Source organism: Podarcis vaucheri (genome assembly GCF_965113315.1).
Source record: "Podarcis vaucheri genome assembly, chromosome: 5".
NCBI classification, from domain to species: Eukaryota; Metazoa; Chordata; class Lepidosauria; order Squamata; family Lacertidae; genus Podarcis; species Podarcis vaucheri.
The window spans coordinates 105,015,252-105,040,207 of record NC_138763.1 but is presented as its reverse complement, the minus strand read 5'-3'; the positions used below and the strand labels follow the sequence as shown (position 1 = coordinate 105,040,207).

The 24,956-nt window shown below is 43.4% G+C and overlaps 1 protein-coding gene across 7 annotated transcripts in view; it reads left to right on the top strand.

The window, feature by feature from the left end:
* LOC309532617 (potassium voltage-gated channel subfamily KQT member 1-like) overlaps positions 1-24,956 on the top strand; it is a 558,589-nt gene that overhangs the window by 92,975 nt on the left and 440,658 nt on the right. For 5 of the 7 annotated variants that reach the window (XR_014219946.1, XM_082223121.1, XM_082223123.1 and 2 more), the window contains 2 exons: positions 2,104-2,163; positions 17,413-17,527. Coding sequence is in view for 6 of the 7 variants with exons in the window: in XM_082223121.1 (XP_082079247.1) it covers positions 2,104-2,163; positions 17,413-17,527 (175 nt within the window). In the remaining variant the exon portion in view is untranslated. The remainder of the gene's footprint in view (positions 1-2,103; positions 2,164-17,412; positions 17,528-24,956) is intronic. The other 2 variants (XM_082223124.1, XM_082223125.1) reach the window with 1 other exon arrangement.

Here is a 24,956-nt window from a genome sequence, read left to right as displayed (position 1 = left end):
AGCTATCTGCTGCTCCATACTCATGGCTGCCAAACTTCGTGAGCTTTGCAAAAAAAAATTTTGCGTACTTTTGGGAGGGGACTTACTGTCAGGGCTGTTTCAGGTCTCAGCTCACAAAAGACCAACGCCAAGCTCTTCTTATATACAAGGATGTTTATTGCAGTTCATTATTGGTTCCACAACCGAGGCGCGCAGCCCCGCGTCTCTTAGCCTAGACGTTTGAAGTCCCCTCTGAATCGGTCCCGCCTCTATACCAGTTTAAGAGGCTTGTGCTAGACCACCTCTTCCTGTCCTTTCTTTTCCGCAGGGTCTTTCTGCCCCCCTGGGTTCCTTCCCTCCTGCTTTCCCCTGACGCGGATCCCTCAGATGCCTGCTCCCCCCTCCTTCGTGCTTTGGGGCCAGGCTCCTCCTCCGGGCTCTCTGCATTTCTGCGCGCCTCCACATTTGAACTTGGTGCGCGTTTGCTACCCCTGACCTTCCTTTTGACAGCTACACTACTCCCTGTACTACTCTCCGCCCCTTCCGGCAGGACGTCCTGCCCCGATCTCCTTCCCCTGTCTCCTTCCTGCTCTGCTCCGTGTGTCACACTGGGAACTCCACCCTTCTCACTCCGTTCCTCCTGGGAAGCCGACCCCGATCTCCCCCTCCCACTCGGGGTTTCCCTGCTGCTTCCTTGCTCCTGGCAAGTCCCCCCTGTGACCCCCCTTGGCTTGACCAGGGGCGCCCCCTTCTGGGAATCCTCCGATTCACTTGAGAGACTCATGGAAGACCTCAAGTCATTGTCATCCTCTTCCTCACTGTCCTGGGTTTCTTCCCCATCGCTCTCCGTCTCCCCCCTCACCTGTGCCTCTGTCCCTGAACCCCTGACAGGTGGTCTTTTCCAATGCTGGGGGAAGAGGGAAGTTCCCCCACAATGATATATTTTAAAGGTCTATCAGCCTATGTTTCCACACTGCATATTTTGTGATTTTAAATCTCTCTTGCAGTTCTCTCACTTTGTACTTGCCCCAACTTGGGTCTTGGCATCCAGGAATTCTCATTTTACAGACATATATTTTTGAACCAATGCAAATGAAGCCAGTTTGCTTAAAAATATGGATGAAATTAAACTCTCTTTCATGTTGTGTGTGTGTAGGCTATACATTGTTGGACAGTTTTGAAGGAAAGGCTAAGCAGCCTTCTGTTGTGAGGTGCTATTGCTCTGGAATTATTGCATCAATCAAGGGATTGGACGAGATGACCTCGAAGGGCCCCTCATCCTCTAGGAGTCTACAGTCTCTTCTGTACTTCTAGCAGTTGTGTTCATGTGGTTTTCATGTGCGGCACTAATGCTTGAGTAAGGGGAAGCGGGGTGGTGCCCTTACCCCTGGTGACATCTGCCTAGCCAGCCTCTCTGGCTTCAGCATGTTGTCTAAGCAAAGCTCTGGATATTTTCTCTATATCTGGCATCCTAAGTGATGTTTGGCAGTTGATATACTGATTTCCATTTCCGTTCACTGCTCTGGTTCGCCATAAAGCGAGATGAGCGTGGCAACCCCAGAGTCGGTCACGACTGGACCTAATGGTCAGGGGTCCCTTTAACTTTACCTATACTGATAATATTTAATAGTTGGCATGTAATAGTATTAGTTATTTGCATGTATTTGATAAAAGACAAAATGAAATGGGATTTGATATCAGACAGTTTCTGTGAGTTCAGATTGTGAGACAATCAAGAGATTCTGAAAGAAGCACTAAGATAAAAGATGCATTATAATGTAAATATTAATATTTAATTTATATTAAAACGTTTAATATTTGAGTAGCAAGACTGGATTTTTTGGGCATATTTCAAATATATGTTTCAGCTGTAAAACACCTATGCACAATGAAATTTCTAATTGATGTGAGAGAGATCAAAAAATAGCATAATATTGAAAAAGTAAACCGACTGCAGAACAGTTTCAGAAAAAGGCTTGAATATCAGCATTTCAGTTCAAGAGGTTTGTAGTCTCAGTGGAATGCAAAAGGTTCTGTTGGTAGTTCAGTTGTCTTTCTTCTCTAATTGATTTTATTGTTTGCTTTTTCTTCCGCTTCCCTTCTGGCCATTGTGTTTGCATGAAGGCCGGCAGCTTTCTTGGTCATCTTTATCTATCTGTGCTGCAACCTGTCCCGCTTCACAAGGTACAAGGAACATCACCCCCACATTTGTGATATACTTCTGTCTCTGTGTTGATATTTACAGTAAACTGTTATGTGTATAAATGAATAGGTGTGAGAGAGAATGTGAGGGCATGCCTCTGATTACACTTGTCTGCTGTGCCTCGTTGCTGATGGCTCAGATAGAGAGAGACGGGTGTGCCATAATGGTGGGGGGGGGATACCATGGCAACGGCTAGTCTTGGGAGGTGTTCCTTGGTGCATGACTTCTGCAAGTGTCAGAGAGAGGGGAGGAAAGGCTTGGAGATCACAGTAGCTGCGTGCCCTTGAACAAGGAGCAAGCGTGAGAAAGTGTGAATGTGAATAACAACAACAACAACAACAAATTCATACCCTGCCCATTTGGCTGGGTTTCCCCAGCCACTGTGGGCAGCTTCCAGCAGAATATTAAAATACAATTATTCATCCAGTATCAAAAGCTTCCCTAAACAGGGCTGCCTTCAGATGTCTTCTAAAAGTCTGGAAGTTGTTTATTTCTTTGACATCTGATGGGAGGGCATTCCACAGGGCGGGCACCACTACCAAGAAGTCCCTCTGCCTGGTTCCCTGGATAAGAGTGTGAGAGTGATGTTAAAAGAAGTTTGGGGCTTGGCTAGAGGCTTCAGAGCAAGAAGGGTTAAAACAAAGTTGGACCATCGTCTGTAGCAGGAGAGACTGCAAGAGCAGGGTAATTAAGAAGGTGACAGGGAGGTTTGGTTTGCTTAACAAAGTGTCCGAGCAAAATGCCAGGATTGTATTTGGGTTTACAAAAAAGCCTCCTTATAGAAGCCCAGTAAGCAAAGGAACAGAAACCTACCAGGCTTACCCTGAACTGAGGGAATGAGTTGGATTCTGGGTGCTTAACCTTGTAAATAAATAATAATGGAGTTTTCAATCATTGCCTTTTTTAGTTTCTGCAACAAATCTAGGGGTGAAAGACATCCCCTTAAATGGACCTTATTTTAGGTCATGTGCACACTACTGGCTGAAAATGCAGTCAAGTCATTCTATTTTTTCCAATTCAGATCAAAGTTGGTTTGGGAAAAAAATCATTTAAAACACAGTGTTTCTTAAAATCAAATGGATTAGTGTGGATTGTCAAGGGTGCCAATAGAATTTCCTGCATTGCACGCAGGTTCCCACCACCCACCCCATAATCTATTGTCAAGAAGTCTGCATATTTACATACAGTATATTGGCCCAGCCTTACCTCCCAGGGCTATCGCTGGGGTTGCTTGTTTGATTTCATATGCACTGCATAAGGTCCCAGGGCAGATTGCAACAGCATAAAATTCATTATTAAATACAGTTTTAAAACAAACCACAGTGATAGGAATAGGGTGGATCCTTCTGTAAAGATAAAAGTGAGGAGTGGAGGATAATACAGTATGAACAACCTTGAGCTCCCAAATGGAAGAGCAGGTTACAAATATATAATGTCAGTTACAGAAGCCCCTAGGTTTAACTGCAATGTTCCATAGTCTTAATAATTACAGAAAAAATGCAAAAAGGAAAGTTTGCCAACCCTGATAAATAACAAGCAAAAAATGCCCTGTGTACAGTTTCTCAACTCTGGTTTCTGAACTGCCAACTCTCGGCCCAACCTCTCTCACATTGATGTTGCGAAGGTAAAGGGAGGAAGGAGAAGACAAGGGACGCAACCTGGAGCTCCTGGGAGGAAAACCAGGATGTAATAAATGTACAGCAAAAAGCAGCAAATATATGAAATTTCACAACTCGGAACACAAAACGCACAAGGCATTTTGCCAACCTTGAGAAACAAAAAATAGCATAGTTGCCTGTAGGAATATAAACTGTATCAGGAAGTTTTGATGTTTGATGTCACACTGTGTTTTTATATTATGTTGGAAGGCTCCTGGAGTGGCTGGGGCAACCTGGTCAGATGGGCAGGTGTAAGTAATAAAATACTAGTAGCAGCAGGAGTATTATTTTATATTTTTGTTTATGGCTACAGTATAGTACTAAATAGCTGTGTCTGGATGGGGGACATGGGAAACAAAATGGGTGTGATTGCAATAGCAGCATTTTTCTATGCTCATTTATTTCAAGGGAATCTCTTTTGAGTAAAACACACTGAAGCCACCCAATTGTCTTTTATTGTGTAAAGGCAACACACTTGGGGTGTGACTGAGGCATCATTAGTGGGTGGTTCCCTAGAATGGATGGCTGGGTGGTTGCCTGCTCTTGATGGAGTTACCCTCCCTCTGAAAGAGTGGGTATGTAGCTTGGGGGTACTCATGGACCCTGGGCTGTCACTTGAGGCTCAGGTGGCCTCAGTGGCTTGGAGTGCCTTCCATCAGCTTTGGCTGGTGGCCAAGCGGCGCCCCTGGCTGGACTGGGGTAGCCTAATTATTGTTGTCTATGGTGTGGTAACCTGTAGGTTACTGTAACATGTTATACATAGAGTTGTCTCTGAAGATGGTTCAGAAATTTCAAATGGTGAATAATTCAGCGGCCAGGTGGTTCGCCAGGACAAGACGGTTTGAGCATAGTGCATTGATCCTGGTCTGACTGCAATAGCTGCCAATTAGTTTCTGAGCCCAGTTCAAAGTGCTTGTTTTGACATAGAAAGCCTTAAGTGGCTTAAATGCCTCAAGGATTGCCTCTCTCCATATGAGCCTACCTGGACCTTGTGATCATCCTCTGTGCCCTGTCCTCGAAAGGTTCGGAGGGTGGCAACAGAAGAACAGGCCTTTTCTGCAGTGACTCTCCATTTGTGGAAAGCTCTCCCCAGGGAGGTTCGGCTGGCGTCTTCATTATACACCTTTAGGTGCCAGGCGAAAACGTTCAACCAGGCCTTTGGCTGATTAACATCTTCTACCACTTTTAAATGTGTGGGAGTGGGGGTTATTGGTTTGTTTTTTCTGTTCTTGTTTTTATCGTGTATTTTGTGCTTTTATATTGTATTTTTATGTTGTAAACTGCCCTGAGATCTGTGGATGAAGTACATGAGTCCTAGTATATGGGAAATACTTTTAATGAGAAATGTTTTGTTTTTTGAAAGGCCAAATATAAAAATAATTTTATCTGACAAAAGGGTGGGGGGTGGACAGGGAGAGAAGAATGCAATTGTGCACAAAGACTGGCAAATGCTACCTGCTACCTGCTAGAGCAGTCTTGGATTTCAGACGTACTTCAGAGGTTCTTCGCAAGAGAAAGATTGTGGCTTGGCAAGTCCAAGAAACAAAACATGGGAATTTAAGACCAGTCTAACCAAATCTAGTATGAAAATTGACTATTCTTTTGTCCAGGACAAAGTTCTGTTAGTGGTTAGTGGTTTCTGGGGCCAATCAGAAATATATTTAGATTAGATTCCTCTACCCAACAGCTCCTCACTTACGCTGTAAAATAGAGAACTATATGACCTTCGTGAAAATAGGATGAAATTTAAGGATATTGCTCTCTTGAGAGAGATGTAAAATGCTAGGTGGCACTCTTGAGCCACATCACAATCTAAGGGTTCATCACAATTGCTCAGGCCTAAACTTGTTATTTATATACTTTGCATCTGAAATGCCTTCTGGGAGCATCAACTATTTATGTTGTGCAATGTGAATTGCACTAATTACAAACAGGGACTGAGCGAAGTTTACATTTAAATTGCTTCAGGTAGGTAGCTGTGTTGGTCTGACGCACTCAAAAAAAAAAAAAAAAGTCTAGTAGCACCTTATAGACCAACTGAGTTTGTTCTGGTATAAGCTTTCATGTGCATGCACTCAGATGCATGCACACGAAAGCTTATACAAGAACAAACTTAGTCTTTAAGGTGCTACTAGACAATTTTTTATTTATTTACATTTTTATTTAAATTGCTTGTTAGACAATGTTTTAGTCATCTGCTTTATGTACTTACAGTACTTGTATGATGCCCAATAGCAGCCTCCTAAAACGCAATAGGGATGCGGGTGGCACTGTGGGTTAAACCACAGAGCCTAGGACTTGCCAATCAGAAGGTCGGCGGTTCGAATCCCTTCGATGGGGTGAGCTCCCGTTGCTCGGTCCCTACTCCTGCCAACCTAGCAGTTTGAAAGCACGCCAAGTGCAAGTAGATTACCGTATTTTTCGCTCTATTGGACGCATCAGACCACAGGACGCACCTAGTTTTTAGAGAGCAAAATCAAGGAAAAAAATATTATTCCCCCCCCCAGCCCCAAAGAGCAACGGACAGGCTGCACACTTCCTCTTTAGCCTTGAGCAGCATCTTTAGCCTTGCACAACGGGATGGATCGTGCCCGCTGTCCACCGGGGCTGGACTAGATGACTCCTGGGGTTCCCTTCCAACCCTGCAATTCTGTGACCTCAGAAGTTGTTGGGGGTCTCCACCACTGGAGGCTTTTAAGCAGCGGTTGGGGGACCATCTGCCTGGCGTTCTTTAGCTGTGATTCCTACATTGTGTGGGGCTGGGCTTGATGACCCTCGGGTGGCCCTCCCAACTCTATACAGTCCTACACTTCTGTGGCAGGAGATCCACAGCCACTTCACACAATGCCCACTCCCAATTTTCATTGGAGAGACATGTGGCTTCACTGTCTAGGTAGGTACCCCTACCTGCCACTCTTCCCTCACCCCACTTAAGCCGAGGGAATTCCTGCCCAGAGAAGCTCCCAGGTGAGGCAAGGGTTAAGATCTACCTCTGGTAAATGGCTTTGTATCCTCCCTCTTTCCCTTTTCTCTTCTTCTTCTATGCTAGTTCCTTCTCTTGTGTTTTGTTTAATCTGTATTTATTGTATACTATAATAAAAGCTGCAAAGTTTCCTTTTTTATAATATCCCCCCCCCTCGAAACTAAAACGTTAATCTAGATAAAAACACGGATCCAGAGGAAAATAAGGAGGTGGAGAAAGGCCGAAAAAAGAAAAGAGGTAGAGATAGAGAGATTTTTTAAAAGTTGGCTTCTTTAGCCTTGTGCAGCCTCCTGTGGCTGGAGAGGCGCGCAAGGCTAAAGAGGAAGCCCGGGCAGCGAGCACGATCCATCCCGCTCGCTGCCCGGGCTTCCTCTTTAGCCTTGCGCAGCCTCCCATGACTGGAGAGATTGTACAAGGCTTTTCTAGAGGAGGGAGAAGGGACTGACTGGCCGCGTCAGTCCCTTCTCCCTCCTGGGGAAAAGCCCGCAAGAGCCGCACGAAGCTTGTGTGTGGCTCTTGGGGGCTTTTCCTGCTTGCCTCCCCCTGCATTCGCTCCATAGGGCACACAGACTTTTCCCCTTAGTTTTTAAGACGGAAAAACTGCGTCCTATGGTGCGAAAAATACGGTAATAGGTACTGCTCCGGTGGGAAGGCAGATGGCGTTTCCGCGCGCTGCTCTGTTTGCCAGAAGCGACTTAGTCATGCTGGCCACATGACCTGGAAGCTGTATGCCGGCTCCCTCGGCCGATTAAAGCAAGCTGAGCGCCGCAACCCCAGAGTCGGCCACGACTGGACCTAATGGTCAGGGGTCCCTTTACCTTTAAAATGCAATATGTCAGTCATCAATAAAGCAGTAAAAGAACAAAAAACCAGCAGTGGCAAATAAAGAAGTATAATAAGATACGCATCTTCACAAAAAGTTGATTAAAATGCAGACATACAAAACCTGAGAAAATGTAAAGTCTCTTCATGGGGTGGGAAAGGGTAGACAACCTTGGTAGGGAATTCTAGAGAAGGGTCTCTAAAGATTATCTTACTTAATTTATGAATCACTTTCCATAAAAACATCTCCAGGTCCACCTAGTCCTAATCTCTTAAGGTTTTCAAAGGTCAAAATCAGAACTTGGAAATGGCTTGGAAGCCAGTGCAGATGATAACAGGCACTGATTCCTGTTAAAGACCTTGCGGCCCTATTCTGGATTAGCTGAAGTTTCCAAACTGCTTTCAAAGGAGATTGTTGGACCATGGGTAAATAAGGCAAGGCTATCTTTATCCAGGTACTGTTGAAGATGGCACACCAGCTAAAGCCTCATCGCTTTCCATGGGAAATAGTTTTTTTATGAGCTTAGCCACTTCCATTGGAAACAAAGGGCTATTCAGTGCCTCAGTTTGGATTGTGTCATAAATATGCCAGTTTCTGGGACATGATGGTGTAGCCTTATTGGAGTTCACCGATTGGGTCTGCGTTGCTCTGGGACAGGAGGAAGGAAGTCAAATGACACCGAGGTTGATTCCAAGAAAGAGTTTATTCTGCTCTCCGGATAGCAGAAGGCACTTGCATGATCAAGTCCACAGCAAGTCCAAAGAAATGACAAGTTTCATGCAGTATATATACCCTCCAGGCACCCTCTTCCTCCTTCCCATATAAATCCAACCACATCAGCCTATGTACGCAGGTTGACATCACATATGTTCTTGCTCTGGTATTCTTAACCATAAAAGGGAATTCCTTCCTGTACTTCTGACCATAAAAGGATCTTCCTCTTCCTACTCTTATCTTGGAGGAAGAGGTGTCATCTCCGAGAACACGCTCTGGCGTTGTTCCGGACTTAGGTCTGTGCGCCTTTTGTGGTCAGCACATAAGATAAGGTACAGATGTGTCTTCTCTGTTCTGCTGGTGCAGTCAGGGTCATCCCTGCCATCACAAACTGATAAAGGAGAGGGCTCTGAGCACAGCCGGGTTTTTGTTTATACATTGACTCAGAGCTCAAGTTAATGGATTTTAGCTAAGGAAAAATAAGGATTTTGGTGCAGTATCAAACTGCCTGCACAGTCAGTTTTGGGTTTGGGAAACCCATTCCTTCAATGAGATTTTGCTGAAATGATCTCAATACAAGTAAATATCAATACATATGACAGGGACTGGACTGAAGGGGATGTGATGGAGGAGGAATGGTGGAGATCCCTGTTTAGGATAGTTTTTAATGTTTTAATGTATTTTTAATCTCTGTTGGAAGCCGCCCAGAGTGGCTGGGGAAACCCAGCCACATGGGCGGGGTACAAATAATAAATTGTTGTTGTTGTTATTGTTGTTATACAACACACACACACACCCGTTCTCCTGACGCTGCAGGAGAAGAGGAGAAGCAGGGGTTTTAGGAAGGCCACAGCTCAGAGACAGATGAACAGAAGAGTTGGGAAGTGTTAGGAGAAGGGGAAGGTGAGGCAAGGCCAGGAGGCAGAGCAGCCAGCTGACACGTTGTCACTGGAGAGTATTTCTGACCCCCCTTCTCCCAGAACTCGGCGTTTGTTAAGAGTGCAGGAACAGAGAACTTGGAGACAGTTGGCCACGAGCAGACACAGTAAAGGGAAATGCTGTTGCTAGGGAGGAGGGAGGAGGAGCTCAGTTGGAGCAACACCGTTGTTTGGGCATACGGCATTCTTTTGTCTCTCATTATTATGAATGAATAAACTCAATAAAAAGGACTCTGCCTTGTTTTTCTCTGCTTCTTGATGCCACCGGGGGAGGGATAGAATTCCTGAGCCTGACAGCATAGCAGAGCTACTTGTCTTGCTAAACTTAACGTTGAACCTTGTGGTTTTTATTGATTGTAAACATTTAGTAATTTTTAAAGCTGTACAGTGGTACCTTGGGTTAAGAACTTAATTCATTCCATAGGTCCGTTCTTAACCTGAAACAGTTCTTAACCTGAGGCATGTTTTTGCTAATGGGGCCTCTTGCTGCCGCTGTGCCGCTGGCACACGATTTCCATTCTTATCCTGGGGCAAAGTTCTTAACCTGGAGCAACCACTTCCTGGTTAGTGGAGTTTGTAACCCGAAGCATCTGTAACCCAAGGTGCCACTGTACAGACCTTGCCGGTTTCTGTGACATAATGGAAACTATGCATGGGCTTACACAATTACTGGACCATTTTGTTTTTTATTCATTCATTCCCAAGATTTATATGCTGCTCTTTAGTTTGGAGATTTCTATAATGACTAACAATTAATGATGTAAATAGCAGCATTAGTAAGTTAAGATCAGGAGCATCAGCCTGTTCTTTCAATACAACAGATACAACTCTAGCATTACAATAGTTCTAAAACAGTTAAAAGACTCAGGCAAATAAAAACGTGTTCAACTGACAGACCTCCCAAGGAGAGTATTCCACAGCTGGGGCGCTGCCACAGAAGTCTCTCCCACCATCTCACTTCTAAAGGCAGGGAGGACTTGGAGAAGGGCCTCCCAGGATGATCTTAGTGACAAATCACATCATGCGCCAGCTCACTGGGAGCAATATCTCCTCCTCCTCTGAGCTCCCTTTGCCACCTGAGTTCATAAATTCCAAAGAGTGCTGTGTGCTTAGGGGGCAACAAAAATGAGACAAATTCATTAGGAATTGATTTGACTTAAGGCAAATATGACTACAACATCTGCCTGGGACAAAATGAGGAAATCTGAATTAGGTTCTCCATGTAAAGTGTCCCATATGGGTCCACTCACTTGTAATTTTATTAACCCACTCTCTTCTAACGTGTGCAAGTTGAATAAATCCATAGATACCATCGAACCGGTAACAGAACCAGCTGAACCAGACCAACAAATGAGAGACAACTCCATTTTATTTTTAGCCCCGAAGAATGATCTGGTTGAAGACCTGACAGGTCGTATTAACAAAATTATTCAAACAACTAATGATCACTCAACTAGTGGCACGATACCTGTTGACTTAATTTCGCTCTCTCTAAGTAATACCCCCCTAATGCTACTATCTGGCTCTGAAAAGTCGACTATCTTAGGCCAGGGGTCTGCAACCTTTAAGACAAAAAGAGCCACTTGGACCCGTTTTTGAAGGAAAAAAACAAACTGGGAGCCGCAAAACCATTGCGACATTTAAAACAAATATATCTCTGGAGCCGCGATCTGACAGCGGGCGGGAAGGTGATGTCGGGACGGTGCGTGACTAACGCACGCACCACCCCCATGCGACGTCACAGCCAGTACAGCGCCTGCCACAGTGGGGAGTGTCGGGGCGCACAATGCGCCTCCTCCCCTCGCTAGTATCCGCCCCGGAGCCGCGGCAAAGGTGTAAAAGAGCCACATGCGGCTCCGGAGCCGCAGGTTGCAGACCCCTGTCTTAGGCCAAACATCTGCCTTTAGCAAGACGAGTGGCACGACTTTACAGCCAAACCACCCCAATAAATTCAAACAGTTGGGATGTATAGCACGATTGCCACCTTCTCAAAGGAAAATTACTGATTTTTTTGAAGCTGAAATTCCCCCAAAGTTAGAATCCCATTCCCACATGATTTGACTACCTAACGACCAACCCAACCACTCCTTGATGTCATTTTTATGCTGGAATATTGTGGGATGGAGGGGGAAGAAATCTGATCCAGACTTCTTAAAATTTGTTAATTTATTTCAAGTAATTCTCCTACAAGAAACTTGGGAAGAGGAGGCGATTGACGTAAATGGATACGATACCATTTTGCTTCCAGCTAGCCCCTCTCTTAAAGGTGGACGCCCTAGGGGAGGTTTGGTAATAGCCATTTCCCTCAAATTGCAAGCAAAACTTACACTTGTTAAATCTTCCTCTCCTTACGCGATTACAGGACTGATTTCAGGAGGGAAATTTGAATTACTGGTAACAAATGTTTATTCCCCCCCCGGGGGGGCAGGTAGTGGACCTCCATTCCAAATGGGAAACACTTGAAGAACACCTAGTTTTCTGTTACACTAAGTTCCCAAACATTTCAGCAGTCATGGGAGGTGATTTTAATGCTCGTACAGCTGCAAACTGGGAAGCGCTAGGCAAGGCCAAATGGTGGGTCATACCTGATCACCAGAACTTGGATTTCTCCCCCCATATACAGAGAAAATCGAAAGATAATAGGGTTAACGAAGCGGGAACCATCCTTTATCAACTGATTTTACGTTTGAATTTGATAATTTTAAACGGAAATTGTCCCCCAGATATTCCGGGTGAGTTTACTCATTTGAGCACACTTACAAATAGTGTTCTCGATTATTTTATTGTTTCGAGAGATTTATTCCCAAATTTTTCTTATTTTAAAATAGAAAACGTCCAAATGAGTGACCATCTCCCCTTGAGTGCCAAGCTTTCCCTAGACTGGCAGTCTATCAAGCCTAGACACCCCATAAATATGGGAATAAATACTGCAGAACAAGTGAGAGGAATAAAATGGTCAGTAACTCAAGCCCAAAAATATATGGAATTCTTCCAACAAGAGAAAATTCAAACTCATGTTGTTTTAGATTTAGATCTGTATGGGCATGAACAAATTATTAATTCATTCTCTTTGCTTATAGAAGATCTTATGTCCTTTTTTGCAGTACCAGCCATCCAAGTAAATCGGGCCCATTTTAAGACCGGTGCCCCCTGGTTTAATTTAAAATGCAAACAAGCTAGACGACATCTCTGTGCCATTTACAATGAATATAAATCTTCTGGTGCCTTAGTATTACCTAGGAATTACCAGCAAGCAAAAACAGCATATAAGCAAGCCCAGAGAATGGCTAAGCAAGAGTGGCAACATAATCGCTGGCAGGCGCTAATAGTCGCCTCTAGTTCATGTAGCTCACGGAAATTTTGGCAACTGGTTAATAGAAGATCAAGGAGATATCCCTTAACATTAATTCCTGCCCCGGTCTGGGAATCCTTTTTAAGGAAATATTTTGCATCACCAGATTCCAATACCAATGTTCTTGATGATGTATTTGACTATCTCCCCATCTGGCCTCATACTGACCCCAACGAAATCTTGAATTTAATCTCTAAATTTAAAATTGGCAAAGCCCCTGGGCCAGATTTGGTTCTGGCGGAAGCCATAAAACTACATTCCGACTGGTGGGCAAAAATCCTGGCTGTTTGATGCTATTAATACAACTGGAAGGGTGCCAAAAATATGGAAGGACGCTATTATAATTCCAATATATAAAAAAGGCTCCCCAGACGATCTGGAGAATTATAGGAATATTAGTTTACTGTCAATAGTTGGAAAGATATACACACGTTTTCTGCTGAATAGACTTACCCAATGGGCTGAAGAAAAGGAACTGATAGGCCCTGAGCAAGCAGGATTTAGACCAAACCAGTCAACTACGGACCATGTTTTAGTCTTGCACCATCTAGCCCGGAAATACTCCTCTTCAAATCGGGGCCAACTTTGTGCGGCTTTTATCGAGCTTAAGGCTGCATTTGACAGCGTCCCCAGAAGGTTGCTCTGGGAAAAGTTGACCTGATGGGGAATTGATAGAAGACTTTTATGGTTAATAATCCAGCTGCATGAGGGGTCAGCTGCTAGGGTGAGAATAACTCCAGCCGGCGATCTCACAAACTCTGTGCCCATCAACAGAGGAGTCCGGCAATGATGTATCCTAGCTCCTTTTCTTTTCAATTTATTCATTAGTGACATGAGGATACCATTGGCTGAATCTCAGGAAATCACCCATGCCCCCCGCCTCGCAAACTATCGTTGCCCACTATTACTCTATGCTGATGATGCTGTGATTTTATCCTTCTCAAGAATTGGCCTCAGGAGAGCATTAAAATTCTTTGTTTCATATTGAAAAACAAATTCCCTCACTATTAATCAATCTAAATCAAAAGTACTAATCTTCTCAAAAAGTCGGAAATCCTATAAGTGGCAATTAGATGGAAAACCTATTGAACAGGTCTATAAATTTCAATATCTGGGAGTCTTTCTCCAATATAATCTGGGTTGGAAGGCCCACATTGCACATATTTTAAACAAGGCCAAGGCCCTATCCTTTGCGCTTTTGCGCTTTTTCTTTTTGGACGGGGCTCTTCATGTTCCATCTGCCCTGAAAGTATTCAAAGCTAAAGTAATTGCAACATTGGCATATGCTGTTCCTTTATGGGGGACCGCAGTAAACTTGATGCCCTTGGAGGTAATTCAAAATCAATTTCTAAGACGATTGCTAAAACTTCCTCAGTGTGTTAGTAATGCAGCTATTCGCTTAGAATTAAAAACTACATCTTTAGAAAATACTCTTTGGAGGCGCAGCCTTTGTTACTGGCTGTCCTTAAGGCATAGGCTCCCGAATCTGTATTTGATCCAATGCCTTTGGAGAGATAATTTTCCCGTCCTAGGGGCAAAAGAGATCCATTGCAAAGCAGTGACCTATGGATTGTCTCCATCAGAATTATTGGAATTGGACCTAGCCACAGCAAAAAAAAAACCTCACTCAAAAACTTGAGGAGATTGACCTACAACAAAACACCATTTTGGGTAGTGGCACTTGCTCACCATTAAATCTTGGCATAGTGCCCTCACAGCAGATATCATCTTATTTGACCTCTTTGTCTGTAGCGGCCCACAGATATGCCTTTATTAAGGCAAGATTTAATGCCTTTCCTTCCAATGTCATGAATAATAGATTTTCCAATGGTCGGATCTCAGCGGTGTGTGTATGCGATAATAGATCTATAGAATCTTTACAACATATACTATTCTGTTGTTCACTACATTCAGTTTCTCGGATCAGATTTTTGTCCCCTTTATTATTGGAAATCTCAGGTGACTCCTTGGAAACACAGCTAATTCATTTATTGCAAGATTCTGATCCGAGTAAGTCCCTTTCTGTTGCCAGATTTCTGATAACAGTATTAGCCTATAAAAGGAAAAATGGATTACTCTATGATTATTGATTTTGCCTAAATAATATTGATTTATACTGATAATTTGATAATTTAAGCGCTATACTGTTCTTATTTTAATGGAATTTAGAAACTTACGGTCTGAGATGTACTTGATTTAAACGTAATTTAATCTATTAATTTTATCTTGTTATACCTGTGTTGCTGTATGATGTATTGAATATGGGCCTATGGCTGTAATAAACTATCTATCTATCTATCTATCTATCTATCTATTTGACTTGATAAGGTACACAAATAAGGAACGCCAGCAGACTTTACCCCACTCATCTCCTGTATGTGAGAATTTGGAATTCCTAAATCTTTAACTTTGCACTTTGCTCCTTGCTGGCCCTCTTTCCCTCTGATTATACTTACTTATAAAGCGTGTTTTACTTTTTCTTTGGTCTTGTTGAGAAGATGCAAAGCGGCAGGTGATTTAATGTTCTTGAAATTGAATCACATTTTTTATAAGTGACCCCAGTGAAATGTCTGCAATCTGTGGTTATTTGTTATTAGGATTGATTCTAGTTTACTTACGCATTTTACTACGTAATAATAGTAATAATAATAATAACAATAGCAACAATAATAAATAATAATATATTTTCAATCAAAGAATGCAAAGTTGGGAAGATCTATCTTCCTTCAGGAGGAGCATCTGCACAAAAGCACAATCTTGGCATTTTATGGATAAATACATGGGAGCAGTTTCCAAGCAAAGCTGATGGAGTGTACAGTCCCATTGCCCTGGTAATTCCCTCCTCTCCTGAGAGCTTTTTTGAGACTTGCCTGATGAGAGAACAAGAGGATTCTTTTCAGGCAGGCTTAACTATTGACTGCCCTTGATTATTTGTATGGAGGATTAACTCAGATGGTGAAGAATACCAGGCCATCCCCCAAATTAATCCTGATTAATTTCCGCATAAAGTCCAATAAGTGGGGGGACGGGTCTGCTGCACCAAACAAACGAAAAACCCGTGTTGTCAGCGACCTATTTGTGATATCTGAATGACCCATTTACAATAGTTAGCCCTGTCTGGAAGCAGGCGCAGTCTCTGCAGAGGTCCTGAAAGCAGCTCTGCTTCACAGGACTTTTTTTTAAAAAAAAAAAATGTTCTCAAATCAGAGGCTTGGAGAAGGTGGAAAGAGAAAATAGCAATTAACCTCAGCTGCTTTGCTAGACTCCTACTGTAGGTGTTGGTGACTTGTGGAAGCCACCTCCCGCATCCAGTGTGATGTACCAGCAGAGGATGTGGAGCTCCAGCCTCAGAGATTTCCTGCTCCAAGCAGACAGCTTCTTCCAGAGTCCCTAGTTTAGAGGGAAACTCCTCTCCCACACAGTGGGAGTTACAAAGTTACAAAGTTACAAAGTGTTTGTTGTCTCTGGACACAAGACAAAGCTAAACTCTACTATCTACTATATACAGTTCTTCTGGTCCTTGAATTAAAGAGATATATGTACAGAGAGATCTGCCAACACTATCACCATGCAATCTAATGCTGCCGTGTAATACCCACAGTCTCTTCCCCTGACTCTCGTGGATCCAGACCCTGACAGCAAACAGGGCAGCATCAGAACAGGACATATTGAAAGCCATGCCCTAAAGACTACATTTCTGAACCAATGGGAGGATGACTGACTCAGCAGGTCATACACTTAACCTTGCTGGTGTTGCTGTGGTAACCCAGTGCACCTGGCATCCAGATGTGGGCAATGTGCTCCTCAGTGCACAAGTACTGTGTAATTTAACCCACTGTTCGCAACAATAGGCTATGATGCATGCTTACTTTGAAGCACCACTGAAAGTGTGGCTTACATCTGAGTTAACAAATATAGAATTGCACTCTTTACTAAATGCATACAAATATGCCTAGCAAACCATTTAATAGGTGATCCTGATAATCCTTAGATGTGAGAACCACTTAAATAAACTTTGTGGCCTACACTTACCCAGTAACTTACTACTAGCTCAGTTACTTAAATGCAGAGAACATAGTAAATTTTGATTTTCCACATATTTAACAGGGTCAAATATAGATTTGTTATAATTTCTTGGTCCTGAAATGGTATTATCTGAAACGCAACTATGACTTTAAGATGGTTATACCTGGTTTTCTAAGTGAAAAGTATGCACTGAAAACTGCAGTGCTGGCCTTTGTGTTTTTAGCTCTAAAGATGGCTTCCACACAGGGTCACAAAATGCTTCTGAGTGTCAAAAGCGCAGAGCCACTTCATAATCTCTGCCACTCATTCTTTGCAAAATGCAGTTTTGTACACATAGACTTCTTGTCATAACAATGGATGCATCACCAATAGTTATAGAAACATTCTACTTGTTGTCATTTCTTCACCATGCTCATATTATCCTTTAAGAAAGAAAATTGTGGGTGCAGATTGTGAGCTCACTGGAACTGACGTGCTGCTCCTTGGCTTTCAGGGTCAACCTCCCTTTCAATGCTGCTTTGAAATGAATAAGCAGTCTTTGCAGGTACAAAACCAAAGCCCAAGGACTTTTACCTGTAAGGAGTTGCCTTGAGGAAGGAGAGCATAATAAGGATTAAAAGCAGTGCTTTTAAAAGGCACTGATTGAAAGGCAACAACTGCAGTATAAATGGAGCAACTTGTGTAATCTTGCTGTTCTGTCCCTTTAACATATTGCATCTTCACATTCTTTGTTTAGTAAAAAAGCGTTTGGAAGGGAACAGTGGTGAAATGTCAAGGGCCAACAGTTTCACAGAAGACATGGACCTCATCTCTGAAGAGGCATCTTTGCCTGCTGTGTCTGATGTGTCACAGTAAGTGCAATAATTATGAGTGTTTCTTAGAAACACATGGCATTTGCAGATGTTACAAAGTCACTTGTGCAGAGTTGGAGGCCAGTCAATTGGCCAAATATTGTTTGTTGGACAGTAGATTGATTCTGTGTTATTTGGCTCCAGTTGATTCTGTGAATGCAATTAATGTGCAGTTTTTTGTTTTGTAAATAGAAGCCCTGGGGAAGTTTGAGCAGCCTTAGCACCACGAAGGGTAAAGAGGAAACACATAACTCTTTCTCTTTTGGGGTCCGAACAGAAAAGCTGCTTCTCCAACATAGGCGCCGACTCCATGGGGCCTGAGGGGGCCCAAGCCACCTCAAAAATTTGTTTCGGGGGCGGAGCCCCCCCAATAATCTTGGGCGCCCCTCCAGCAGAGTGCCACCACCGCCCCTCCCCCAGCCCAAAATGCACAGGGTCGGGCTGCATGCCTCCTGCCCTCCCTCCCGAGCAAAAGCTCCACCCAATTTCCTTCGGAGCTGATTAATAGGCGCAGCACGCTCTCCCCTATTCGCTCATGAGGAGGCGGCGCCACTTTATCTGCATATTCATGAGCTTATTTATTATTCATGAGCTTTCGCGGGCTCCCCCAATATTTTTTATAAGTCGGCGCCCCTGTTCTCCAATGTGCATTTCAAGCACACCAGTGGAGATTTCCTTTCAAGTTTGAATAACTGCATGTTAGAGAAATGCACAGTCATTGTCTTAGAGCAATTAATATAACATCTTAGGCCCTTAGTACTTTTGAAACTTCTGGGAATTAAGCGACAACAAAGAAGGGGGATTTTTTGGGTCTTTTATAGCCCTAGAATGTGGACATTGTTGTATTTACAACTGTGAAAAAATATACAGTGCCTTTGTTATTGTGAAGGAGAGGACATATATAAACTAGCTTTTAAAAATTGAGACAAATAGCTGTCAACTTTCCGCTTTTTTTAAGGGAAATCCTATTCGGAATAAGGGAATGTCCCTTTAAAAAAGGGAAACGTTGACAGCTATGCTTGTTGATCAACTGAGGTGTTTTCTGCAGGATGGATGTTAACTCTGTTATTTGAATAAGGTTTATATAGCAGTGTCTTGTGGGCAAAGAATTCAGTACGTTCCCTTTTGCTATGTATGGCCTATTTTATTTTGTTTGGTATAATATTTTGAACTATTATGGTGGATTTGTATTATATATTTTTTTAAAAAATATTAGTGTTATAGTATGCTGATTGAAATGTTAGCTTTTTTGTGAATAAGATTCCATGTAAGGAGCTGGTTTTAATATTTTAAACTCTGGGACCTGCACACCCCCAAAACTACCTTTCACCTTGTGTGCCTTGTGGCCTATTTAGACCTTTTTCTGGAGCCTGATTTATGTACTTTCACTGTATTGTCAGCATGGTTTTAGTGAGAAGTGGAACATCTTTGCAACAATCCTGGGGCAATGGAATACTCCCCCAGAGGAGGGTTAATAAATTACATCTTTACAGAGTTGGAAGAGATGCTTTCATCGTCAAAAATTTGGTTGTGGTGCCTAAGTACTCTTCAGAGAAATTGATTGAGAAATTAAAAATTAGAAACACTTAGTGTGTTGTGAGCTTAGATATTCTGCCAGAAATTGAAACCTCGGGATCAAAATTTCAGAGAGTCAGTGAATGGTTTAATAAGACATGGCATCTGGCCATAATGGCAAAGCTTGCTGAAGTCCTACATCTTTATGATGGAAGACAAAGACAAGAATACTTTGAGAAGCTTTGGACTCCACTTATTTTATATATGGATCAGAAATTTAATACAGACATTTTCATATAAAGGCTTTTTAATTGCTACCATAATACATGCATGAGTTATTGTTACAATTATTATATATATGTATTTTAAATTTTATTTTCTTTCACAAAATTTATACACCACTTGATTGTTAAATAACTTCAAAGTGGTCTACAAAAAGAATAAACTATGAAATTATCAATAAAAACATTCAAAAATATTTAAAATCAGCAATAAGCTAAAAACCAGATTAAAACACATGGCAATATTATGTTCTTGGCAAGCCCCACAATGAACACAGTGAAGGCGCCTGCTTGATGCCAATAGGGGGGGAGTTCCAAAGTGTAAGTGCTGCCACATGAAAAGATTTCTTCCTTACAGATGCAGAATTAAGGTTATATAGCACCTGTAATGGTGCCAAGACCTCACAAAGCAACATGTAGAAAAAGATATATCAGGCACATGAGACAGGTGAAGGATGACTATGAGAAAGCTTTTCTAAATCACACAAGTCTGACCACTCTTAAGGAAAGCCCCAGGGAACAGAGAGGTTTTCAAAGTAGCATTGAACGTCTGCACTGAAGGAACCAGGTGTAAATCAGTCATGTGGATCAAGTAAATTGTTTCTGTAAGTTTTGTACCTAAGCATGTAAATTACTACATTTTATCTGATATATGGTAAATATTTTTATTTTGTATGTTAATAGTTTAAATACTAATGCTAAGTCACAGTGAACTATTTCTCATCACGTATTTTAAAGTGCTGGGCTTTTCTTCGCTGTACTAAAACATGGCATGGAAAAGTTTGGAAGTAAGGTTTTATTCAATCTTAAGAGTACAAAGCAGAATTGTCATTTTGTGAGCTTGTCCAAATGCATATGCTTACTTTCATATATCATTCTATTGAGATTAGTGCTGATATATAAATAGCAGCAACAAAAAATCCTGTGGTGCCTTAAACACCAACAAATGCATTATCTCATATAAGTAAGAGGGGACATGATAGAGGTGTATTAAATTATGGTGCATAAAATAATAATACTAGAATTCGGACATATGCAGTGAAGCTGAATAACGGAAGAGTCAGGATTGGCAAAAATAGTTATTAGCACAGTGCATAGTTTTGTTATAGATTTGTTCCCATGAGAGGCAGTAGTAGCTACGAACTTGGATGGCTTTGAAAAAGGATTAGAAATATTCACGGATCAGTGGTCACTAACCACAGCAGTTATATTACACTTCTGTTGTTGGAGACAGTATGCCTCTGAAGAGCACTTCCTGGGAATTGCAAGGGGGGGGGACGTTTTTGCACTCCTGCTCTGTTTGTGCCCTGTCCACTGGCATCTGGTTGGCCTCTCTGAGAAGAGGAATCCTTTGGCGCGATCAAGTACGGCTCTTCCCTTAAGTGTCTAAGGAAGTGGACTTCAGACTTACCGTATGTCATAATAAGCATGTTAGTCTTTAAGGTGCTACAAGACTCTTTGTTGTTTTTGCTGCTAGAGACTAACATTGCCAAATATAGAACTCTTCATGCCAGTGGTGGGTAGAAAAAGAGGTGCCAGAACTCACCATGAACACCTCCCTTGTTCACTTAGAATGGCAATGGTGTTCACCTGAAGGTGCCAGAGCCGAGTTCCATTGGGTTCTGGTTGGAAAAAAACCCTGGGTAGAACCAAATCTGGCAGTGGAACAAGGGTGGGAGGGAATCAATGAATCTGACTCTTCCTTTGTGTGGTATGCTGCATTCTAGCCATGCAAAAGTCTCTCCTCCATACAGAAATACATACATGCGCATGTACACACCCACCTATCCTGGCAAATAAAAATAATTTTCACAGTTCAAGGACATTTCAGCCAGGCAAAAATACTTAAGGGGTCAGTAAGGGACATGACTCGAGGAAGGGGCATAGTCTAGGTAAAGTATCGAGGGTCATATACAGGGGCCTGAAGCTCCCAGGGCTGAGGTTACCATTCCCTGCAATAATCCCTAAAATGATGTAGGTTTGACTGATTGAGACCAGCAGAATGTCATCCACTGAGTTTTGCAGCTGAGTAAGGATTGAACCTGGGTCTGTTTATGGTGGTCCAGTTATTTACTGGAGTCAGATGTGCCCTCATGTACCAGATGTACCAGATATTTCTAAAGGTACATTGAGGTACATTGAGGTAAAGTGGGTATTGGCCTCTCTTTTATTTCTTTGAAGTGCTACTTGAAATAGCTGTTTTAACTGTGATTAATGCTCTTGTACTGCCAATTTTGCTTAACTTTTTATAACTAAACATATAGCATAGCCCATAACAAACCATTTCTTTCTTTAAAAACAGATGTATAACCAGGTAAGCATGTCTTAATAATGTTTATTTAAACCTGCTTGTAGTGTGATAACAGCATGGTTGAGTTTTATGCTTGATACTGTACTTTTTGATCATGAATTGGGACTAGAGGATTCCACATCTGATAAAATCACAATTCCTGACCACTTCACACTGCCGTTTTCACAAGACCAGTACCTTGATGGGGAAAACTAACTAACTAACCAACAACCAACCCATCTGATGTCTGGGTGGTATCTGGTGCTACACCATGCTGCCTAGATTCTGGTCACCTTCATTTCCCTGGAATACCTGTACTGCTGTTTTAGTTCACAGTGTGCCTGGTTGCCAAAGTCTTTAAAAAGGATAAGGATATTGCAGCAAAACCCCTCAGATCCACCCACATGCCCATGCTGGGTACTACTGTACCTTTCGCACCATAGGACGCACTTTTTCCCTTCTAAAAAGCAAGGGAAAATGTGTGTGAGTCCTATGGGGAGGCAGGCGGGAAAAGCCCCCAAGACCTGCATACAAGCTCCGTGCGGCTCTTGCGGGCTTTTCCCCAGGAGGGAGAAGAGACTGACTGGCCGCATCAGTCCCTTCTCCCACCTCCCAGGAAAGCCCACAGGAGCCGTGCACCCTTTAAAGAGCACGCGGCTTCTGCGGGCTTCTGCGGGACGTGGGAGAACTGCACAGCGACCCTTCAGCGACGCGCCTGTCCTGGCTTCTGCTTTAGCCCTGCGCAGCCTCTTCGGGCAGGGGGAGCCTTCATCCCGCTGCCCTGAAGAGGCTTGGCGGGGTTATCCCAGAAGCCAGAACAGCCACACGGTATCCCAGAAGACAGATCCCTCTTGCTGTTCTGGCTTCTGGGATTCAAAATATTTTTTTTCTTGCTTTCCTGTCCCCCAAACTGGGTGCGTCCTATCATCCGGTGCATCCTATAGAGCGAAAAATACGGTAACCTGTTTCCCATTGTGCCACAGCCTCCACATCTGTTGCTGTTTGGGTCTTTGGATATAGGGCCTGAAATCAGCCCCAACAGGGACTCTAAGCAGATACTATGCCGAAAATATGTGGATTTGGTTTCCTTTTTTTTGTTTTTTTGTTTTTTTGTTACGTTATATTGGCAGGCATGAAACACACAAAAAAATTGCATTAGGGTGTAAGTTTATTCAGTCTGTCAGGTGATGCTGTGGTTGCTGTCTTTTCCAAGCTTTATTCTCGGTATAACTATTTACAGTGAAGAGCGTCACAAGTTCATGTCTGGCTCAGTCGCTAGCAGAATCTGGGAGTGGCCGGTCCTTGTACTTCCCCCAGCATAACAGTCGTGTGACCCCCATCCTTCTCCTCCCCTCTCTGTGCCGAAACCTACTGCGCAGAGTGGGCGCTGGCAAAGGCGTACTACCCTCCCCTCCGCTTTGATCAGGCTCGGTGTTGAGGCTCTCCCTAGCATCTCCTGGTCCCTGCACCTCCTCCCCACTGGAGGTGGGGCTTTCCTCCTCGCCAGAGGAAGATCTGATTCGCAAGATCTTCGGAGGTTCCCTATAACACAACTGCCCTTCCACCTCTCGCCTCTGAGCTGATGGCAGTTCCCTGACACAGTCTACTCAATAATAAATGTAGTTTTATTTAACCATATTTGTGGTGAAACAGAATTGAAATGAAAGTCACTTGAATCATAGTTCAGTATGCCATCTTTTTATTAGATGTCTCACTATGGAAAAAGTTTAAATGTATTTCCTGGATGTATTGCATAAGGTAGTTTTTAAAGAAATAATGAAAGGAAAATGTATAAGCAAGAGAAGAGATGCATCTGAAATTAAAGTGACACGGCAGAGTTCCTTTGCTTTATGGCAACCCCCCCCCCCCAGAGGCCTATTGCTTATAAAAAATGACACTTGTTGGGCTAATGACACACTTGACACACGTGATCTACAGTGGTACCTCGGTTTTCGAACAGCTTTGTTCTCAAACTGCTTGGAACCCGAACACTTCAAACCCGGAAATGAGTGCTTCGGTTTTCAAACTTTTTTCGGAAGCCAAACATGCTCCGATTTGAGTGCGCACTTCTGTTTTGAGCGAGCGACTTGGCCCCAGCAGTGACTGCCGCCGCTTCCTTCCCTGGGATGGAAGTGGAATTGGGCGGCTCCTCAGAATGGAAGTGACTCAAGGAGTAGGGAGACTTGGAAGTTGGCGACTCTCCCCCAGCACACAGAGGCGGTGTTTGGGGGGGGGGAGCATGTGGTGGGGGAACTATGCTGCACAGATTGACCTTCTCGCTCCTTTGCCTTCTCTCCCTCCCCCTGTCCCAAGCCCGACCCCAAGCGAGGCAGCGCAGCCGCATTCCTGAGCAGGGGATGGGGTGGTTGCACTGAGCGCAGGCTCCAGCCCACCTGGCCGTGTCCCAGTGCCACCGTGCCAGGGACACGCAGGCAGCCTGTGGCTGCTGCTTTCTGATGCTGCTCGAAGTGGAGACAGGAGCCCTGGGACTCACCTGGGGAATGGGGAGCATGGGCAGATGCTGGAAAACATGCAGGGGAGGAAGGGGGAGGTGACTTGGGTGGGGGAAGAGAACACTTGCCTCCCTTTCCTCCCCCCCACTTCATTCAGTTAGCCACCTCCTTCCCCATGTGCACTCCTCGTCCCTCCAGTTGGAGTGTTTCCACACACTCTCCCACTTAAACTCCCCCCTCCCACCTTGTCCCTCCAATGGCAATGGGTAGATCACTGCCAGTTTTTGATACTGGATAGTAGATTGCAGCCTGGTTTATTGCTTTCATTTTATGGATCAATGGTCTCATTACATAGTAAAATTCATGTTGAATTGCTGTTTTAGGGGTTGTTTTTAATTGTCTGGAATGGATTAATCCATTTTGCATTACTTTCTATGGGAAAGTGCGCCTTGGTTTTGGAACAGACTCCTGGAATGGATTAAGTTTGAGAACCAAAGCACCACTGTATATGGTAAGGTGTACATGTGAGCCAACTTCCAAATGCATTTCTGCTCAAAAATTTCCCTCCCCATGCTGCCAACAAGGACTTTATCTTGATGTCTGTTAAAATATCTAGGAAACCGGCAGATGATGATGTTGATGATAATGATTTAAATGTGGATTCATACTGTTTGTTACATAAGTCAAGTGCCTGCCCCTCTCTCTGCTGAGCAGTGGCAAGTGCCCATTGGGTCTCAGGCACCCCCACAGGGTCTGTCCCTGTTAAGTTGTGGGTTGACATAGCAGCCGGCACAGCGATTTCTTCAAGTAGCTCTTTTATTCTGGTAAGCTGGAAATAAACTGACAGCGAACAGCTCAGCCGGCCTGTATTTATAGTCAGCCAGCTGTCA